Below are 7,900 nucleotides of genomic sequence, written 5' to 3' on the forward strand. Positions count from 1 at the left end.
GGTAACCAATCCAAACTAATAGACATCGGAGCGCCGCGCGCCGGCGCCATCCCTTCGCATACACAGGAAGCAGTTCAAGAGAGCGTCGAATTATCGTCGAAATAGAAATTTGTTCTACCGTGTCGTGTGGATTGATTCGAAGTTATCGGGGGACCGAAAACTAATAAGTATTTGTAATTAGTGACGGCGAATAGTGATTGCTGTTAATAATAATAGTCATTTATGATGGTTTTTTTTTATTTATATCCCTACAGAGATGAGGTAGAATTTTTTCAAATTCAGGATTATGGATATTCGAGCGTTTACAGGGCTTATGACCTGTCATTGGCTGGGTTAAGTGGCCACTTTAAGTAGGTACTACAACATTCCCCATTCCGCTTATTAGCGAATATCCACACAGGTAACATTTTTGATTTTTGTATATATGTTACTAAACGAGAAACCATTCACAAGCGAGTTGGAGCGCCATCTATGTATTGATATTGAAGTTTAGTATTTTAATTAGCAGATTACTTTATTTTATGTAGTTAAGACTCTTCTATATACAAAAATCAAAAATGTTACCTGTGTGGATATTCGCTAATAAGCGGAATGGGGAATGTTGTAGTACCTACTTAAAGTGGCCACTTAACCCAGCCAATGACAGGTCATAAGCCCTGTAAACGCTCGAATATCCATAATCCTGAATTTGAAAAAATTCTACCTCATCTCTGTAGGGATATAAATAAAAATATATACCTACTCCCCCTTGGGAGAAATCCAGATTTGTGTATGTACAAATACACGTACCAAAATAATTTATGATGGTGATCATAATGTATTTATTTATTTATACTTTTACAAAGTTAGTATTCTTTTTTTTAATACAGAATAATGTTACTTCACTTGGGTGTCCCGTGCCGAGGGAAACATTTTACAAAGTGTGAAACACGCCTTAAATTAGTTATTTAACAAAGTCAACATAATAATAAAATAAAAAAAGTAATCTATTAAACCTAATTATCATTAAAATAATAAACAATATAAACGAAAATAATCATAAAAAACATAACAAATTTATACAGACCAATCAACCAAATTTCATAAATAGTACACACATTTACCTATTTGGCTTGATCCACTCATAGATCCGTGCGCAACCCCCTTCCACTATCCATTTCTTAATAGCAGTTTTATATTTTGAGTACTTACTTATTGTTCTTATGGATAATAGAAGTAGATTGTACACTTTAACCGAGTAGTAGGCCAATCCTCTTTGACCGAAGAGAATTGGCCTTTTGATTGATCTTTTGATTTAAAGAGGTAATAATAATTATTATAGTAGCGGTGAAGGTTAGAGTAACGGTGACGGTCACGGTGAGCTTGAAGGAGACGTTGACGGTGACAATGACAATGACGGTGACAGTGACGGTGACCTTGATGTGACCGTGACGGTACGGTGACGGTGACGTTGACGGTGACGATGACATTGCACTAGTATTTCGCTTCAAATGGTACAATTCAATTAATTTATTTCAAATAATTCACACATTAAAAACTCAAATTTACGACGTACAAATTATAAAAAGACAAAAAATAAATAAAGAGATTCTTTGTCAAAATAGTAGGAGAATCCTGCTCCAGAAAATCCCTTTTGATACATGAAATAGATCAACATCCAGAGCAATGTTGTTCTGCATAGCGGTAGCCTTTTTAACAAGCATAACCATCGGCAGGTCAGTCCTGTATATCAGAATATGAAACAACCTATAATGACGCTGTCTGGGATTATTATCAAGAACATACAAACCAATTCTCATCATAATCTCAGAATTATCGATCATACTGCGCAACAATCGATAAAAATGTGTAGTCAAATACACATTCCTGTTAGTCTCTTAACTGTTGTAGCCAGGCATACCCTGAAGAAACTCGGGCAGGTAGAGCCAAGGATAATACCCGCACTCTATCATGTTGAGATATCTCAAAAACTTATTTTGGGTTTTCTATATCATAAGAGAGTATTCCATGTGGCTCACAAATCATCGAGCCACTCTCGAGTTTACATGGCACCAAGGAGTTGTAAAGAGTTCTTAGAAAACAAAAACTTCAAAAACTCTGACAGTACGCAGAACAAATCCCGACACCTTCAATACATTACCACTGATTGTCTCTATGTATTCATGAAATGTCAGGGTGCTCACAAATCTTACGCCCAGATCCTTAACACTCGATGTTCGTAGCAGATTCTGGTCGTTCGTTTGTAGCGAAAAAATATAGTATTTTGGGCGTGAAGGACGTAAACAAACACTTGGAAACGTTAAACCTAAGTTTGTTTGTCTTAGTTTGTCAAGCAGCATCAGGCGCAAATTTGATAATGGTCAAGTAATTGATCAGTATCGCTGACACTTAATCAGATGTTTAAGGTCAAACCACACGACAGCGGCGCTGCACATCAAAATTTTTTATTGAGCGCCGCGCAGCTCTAGAGCAGTACGTTTAACTTAAAGCAGTGAAAAAAATATTTCGAATTGCTGCCACACGCCGCGCAGTGCAGCGCACTGACGCTCTGCTGCGGTTTGACCTTTAGATTTGAACTCGGCCCTATCACAACTTGTTACCGTTTTCCTAGCGCATTTATTAATTTACCGATTGAACGTGACCACAAAATATAATTATCGGGCTACACATAACACAATTAACATTGATTTTCATTTTACTAATTTCATTTTGTAATTAGATATTGGCTTCTTAATCAAAAGTATTTATATGAATGTTCTCTAAATTTGATTCATATGTATTTCAACAATATTTTGAGTTTTATTATATAAATAAAACACGAGTGATACTTTAATCCACAAATTTGGAATATCCAGTGACCGGTTTCATCGCTTTCGCGACATCTTCGAGACTGGTATCTTTATTAAAAAGTTAAATGTATTTATACAGAACAGAGGTGAGGATACATAATTCAAAGTTATATGTAAGTAAACTAAATAAAGTTATTTTTATCTTAAGGATCATTATCGACAAATTTTCTATGGGTTAACTAATGAATGGATATAATGTTATTTTAATGAGTTTAAGTATTTTATTTTATTGTTGGTGTCCCATCCTTCGTGAGTGTGGTTTTGTAAATAATGATTTCTGAAAAACAAAGGGACGATGAAACGATGAAACCGGTCACTGGATATTCCAAATTTGTGGATTAAAGTATCACTCGTGTTTTATTTATATAATAAATTACAATGAACTTCCATCAAGAATTTTCACTTACAAACTTGAATGTTTTATTTTGAGTTTGTCCAAATTTTTGTAGACAAGGACTGGATTCAACTCCCTGGGGCGCTGTTTATATAAACATATTACAACAGAGATGAAGAACATTTAACAGAAGGTAATATAGAAGTCTAGGCATCTACAGGGCTTATGACCTGTCAATGGCTGGTTTAAGTGGCTACTTTACACACTGTGTAACATTCACCATTCTGCCCATATTTGAACATCTGTTGTAATATGTTAATATAAACAGCTCCCCAGGGAGTTGAATCCAGTCCTTGTCTACAAAAATTTGGACAAACTCAAAATATTGTTGATAAATCCACCTGGTCCATGAAGAAATATAGAAATTGAAAAAATAACATTTTCAGGCGTTGCCTAGTATGTAGGAGAAATAATTCAATTAGATGAATCTCTTCCGCATAAATAAAGGTTTCAGCTCTTTAACTACACAAACATCAATAGATGAAAGAATTGAAGGAATACAGATGTTCAAATATGGGCAGAATGGTGAAAGTTACACAGTGTGTAAAGTGGCCACTCAAACCAGCCATTGACAGGTCATACGCCCTGTAGATGCCTACACTTCTATTTACCTTCTCTTAAATGTTCATTATCTCTGTAGATATTTATTTATAAGAAGGCTTAATATTAATATCGGTAAACTTCACCAGCAGGCTTTAAAAAGTGGCTTGGTGAAGTTTTTGTATTTATTTGGTTTATTTATTTTTAATGTTTCTTATTTTTTATTCATGTGTACTTTTACAATTAAATAAATAGAAAAAAAATTAAAAAGTTTTACAAGTATTTAGCTTACATTTTATTTTATCTTTAAACTAATTAACCTTAGTTCTATGTTAAGCTAGGGTTTCCTAGGACAGCGGTGCCTGTATTTTAACGGCCGTAGTGAACGGTGATGCGGTGGACAGCCATCGTAACGGTGACTAGAGTGTAGTTTCCTAGGAAAACGGTTTTATCAACACCATTTAACACCGTTTCCCTAGGAAACCACTCTCCAGTCGACGTTACGACGGCTTTCCACCGCATCACCGTTCACTACGGCCGTTAAAATGCGGGCACCGCTGTCCTAGGAAACCCTAGCTTAAGAGTTGCTATTATATCAAAGTTACTAGCTAATTTTACGTCAGTTATAGCGTAAAACTACTTAATTGATGTTTAATTACTAAGTCTTCGATAAACTCTCGGTGTCCTTAATTGATGGAAAAGCTTATTATATCGACTTAAGGGACTCTAAATTTGCTCTGAATAATTAAATATATTGTCAAACTTACTTTATATACGAATATATTAGTAGGAGTATACTAGGAGTACTTTATTGTTTCATTGCTCTAGTACTTCTTCCAACCAACAAAACAATACATTGATACCGAGACTGCATAGGTTACACTTAGGTAACACTTATGGAACGGCTGCAGACATTCTGTCCAGTTCTTTACCATCTTAAAAGTCCACAATATCAAGTTTATTTGTAGCTGCAAACTATTATTGATAATTTAATTCCATAAATTAAAAAAAATACTCTTTATTTTTATTACCTTATACTTGTTTTTTATTTTTTACTATTATATCAAATTGCATTGTAGTATTGACAAATACGCATTTCATAGATACAAATTTTTATTTCTTATTTTTTCTTGATAATATATGCTTGCTTGTTTATGAACTTAACTTAAAAATGTCTTTCTTGCTTACCGTAACACTTTATATAAATAATGTTTGCTTTACAGAATTTATTTCATAAGCTTATATCTTTGCATTTTTTGTTTATATCCTTACTGTTTTTTCTTGCATAGCTTTGTTATAATTGTTTTTTTTTTTTTTACTTTGTAAAACTATTTATCATATCCTTTTTAACTAATTTCACAATTTTTTTCTGTACATTCTGTTTATTATTTAGTATGTAAGCATGTATTTCATTTTTATTTTTTGTAAATGCCTTTTGGGCGTTAATGAACAAAATAAATAAATAAATATATACATACTGTATATTGAAGTGATTATTCTTAAGTTACTTTAAAAGTTTAAAATTGTGAGATTGCGTTGTATAAAAGATGTGACCTTAAAAAGTAATCATCGTTTTATATTATTTACTATTCCATTTGCCTTTTTTTTCTAGCTTCAACCCTTATTCATACAAGTACTTAATTTCACCCGTGCATCAATTTATTTCAGCATGTCTACATCATTTGATACATAAAGGCAAGAAAATCAATCTTCCAATGCAGAGCCCCGATTCACCGTCATCATCATTCTCTTCCTGCACCTAATTATTCATAAGGCACTGCATTGGTACACCAACCGAAGATAATCTTGATCATTTTTACTATATGAAGGTAAGATAATCAGTCTTGCGCTTCAGGTACCAGTCCAGGGACTATGAATTATTTTTTTGTGAGAACACTCTAATAAATTCTTTTTTTTTAAGGATCAACCCGCTTAGCCTCTATTAAGAGGCTTCTCGGCAGGTGGGAGAGAGGGGATATGGAAGTTGGTACTGAAAAATACACCACATCATCCAGACCAATTGAGAAAAAATCTTTCTTGGGTTTTTTTTTGCAACTGGCGGGAATTAAACCCGCGACGCAAGTTTCACAGTTAACCGTCTTACTAACTGCGCCACGGCGCCTGTCAATTCGTATTTACCATGCCGAAAATCAAAGACGACTCAAAGACTCTTGTATGGTAAACAAACGCCCTGACCATAACACCACGAGGCCGCACAAAGAACCCCGATTACAGGGAGTTATCTTTAGTTATCTGTAAACTTAAAAAATATTTTCTGTAACAAAACGTGAACATATTATATTATATTCATCGTCATTATTTTCTTACCGCACCCAGTGGTACATAAGGCACTGGATTAATAACCAATCGCATCGTATCTTGATAATTTTTGTTGCATATACCGGTCCAGGGAATATGAAATATTCTAGTGTGAAAACACTCTTTTTAATAAATATTTCATATCAACCATGTCGGGAATCGAACCCGGGACCTCTTACATGGCAGGCAAACGCGCTGACCATTACACAACGAGGCCAACAATATATAATACTATTCAGGTTTAAACCAGTGGCCCCTCGAGGATGCAGCACCTTTTGTGATATAAAGCATCAAATTCACTATGTGCAAATAGAATGTGCTTAGGTCTTTTAAAATCTGCATTGCAGAACCTAAATCTAGGTGTTTGAGAAAAGCTCATTTTGGCAAGTATTTAATCTACAATCTTTTATCATAAACCTCACTTGGTTTCGGTTAAGTCTCATCAGGCCAAAAGAAAACTTTTGCCAGTGCCCCTTAAGTAGTTCCTTCGCATAGTGGTGGTCAATTGCTTTTTGCTGTGCTTCCAGGCCCACGACAGGACCACATTTGGACAACCCACAGCCGGTAGGTCTCTGGGCCTATTGGGGTTGTCTCAATATTACATAAATATACTGAGCTTAGTTACCAAATACCAAAATACTAATTGTTTTATTTAAAAAATAATTTGAAAAAGAAATCCTTAGTAGGCTTTAAGCAAGAATTTATAGCAGTCTTTTATTTAATACATAATACTTTAAATTCTATTTAAGGTTTTATTGTGATATTCAAACATTTTTTCAATTTGTATTTTCATTGTATTGTTTTTTTCTTACCCCGAAGGCAGAACATGGCGTGGATATTGTACTCTATTATTACATTCAAAAAAAACAATCACAGTTTCAAATAAGTCAAGTTAAAAATAAGCCAGCAAAATAAATGGGAAAAGATGAGATCACGTCCAGACTACAGATTCTCCGAAAAGGAATAGGGGTGAGTATTGGATTACAGGATTTAAAAAATATTGAGCACTTCAAGTAAAGGACTGTTATTTAAATATTTAATTAGGTAATTAATCAAAGCGAGATTATTATTGACAGCTGTTTAAATTTCTAATTTTTCATAATTATCTACTTTTAGGCCTCTCTAATAAATATTTTAGACATTAATTTAATATATTATTATTATCGACTGTGATTATTATATTTGAGTGATTAGCTTACATATTTTTAATATAAGACGAATTTAATTTGTTGCAACAGAGACGAAAAACATTAAAAAAGGGAATATGGAAGTCTTGGCATTTACAGGCTTATTACGTGTCACTGTCTGGTTTAAGTGGCCACTTTAACACATTGTGTAACATTCACTATTCTGCCTATGTTTGAAAATCCGCATTTCCTTAACTCATCTATCTGTTAACTTTTGTAGAGTAAAAGAGCTGAAACCTTGATCATGTGGGTGAGATTCATTCGGCTGAACCAATTCACTTACTAGGCAACGCCTGAAAACATTTTCCCATTTTTATAACTTTTTTATTACCAGGTAGATAATTCAACAATGTTTTGAGTATGTCCAAATGCTTGCAGACTTTCTTCCTAGGAGTTGTTCATATTTAAATTTGTTGCAACACAGACGTTTTTTTGTTGCAACAGGAACGTTTTTGGAAATGGGGCCTAGAATTCAAATCATCCCGTCTATCGCTTAGTATCTGTGAGACATGTTGTAATCTTACTCCTTTGTATTATTATGGTTATTTTTTTAAATTTCATAAATAACACTAAATTTCTTTGTCAATTTTTAAAAGTTTAAATGGGGCTAG

General features: G+C 33.8%; 1 protein-coding gene across 1 annotated transcript in view; it reads right to left on the bottom strand.

The window, feature by feature from the left end:
• The window catches only part of LOC148271999 (uncharacterized), a 46,383-nt gene extending 44,914 nt beyond the window's left edge, over positions 1-1,469 (bottom strand). The window contains exon 1 of the mRNA XM_088240639.1: positions 1,344-1,469. Coding sequence (XP_088096765.1) covers positions 1,344-1,469 — 126 coding nt within the window. The remainder of the gene's footprint in view (positions 1-1,343) is intronic.
• Positions 1,470-7,900: the final 6,431 nt, after the last annotated feature.

This window comes from Micrasema longulum, unplaced genomic scaffold (genome assembly GCF_059751315.1).
Source record: "Micrasema longulum isolate JH-2025_06_02 unplaced genomic scaffold, ASM5975131v1 h1tg002536l, whole genome shotgun sequence".
NCBI lineage: Eukaryota > Metazoa > Arthropoda > Insecta > Trichoptera > Brachycentridae > Micrasema > Micrasema longulum.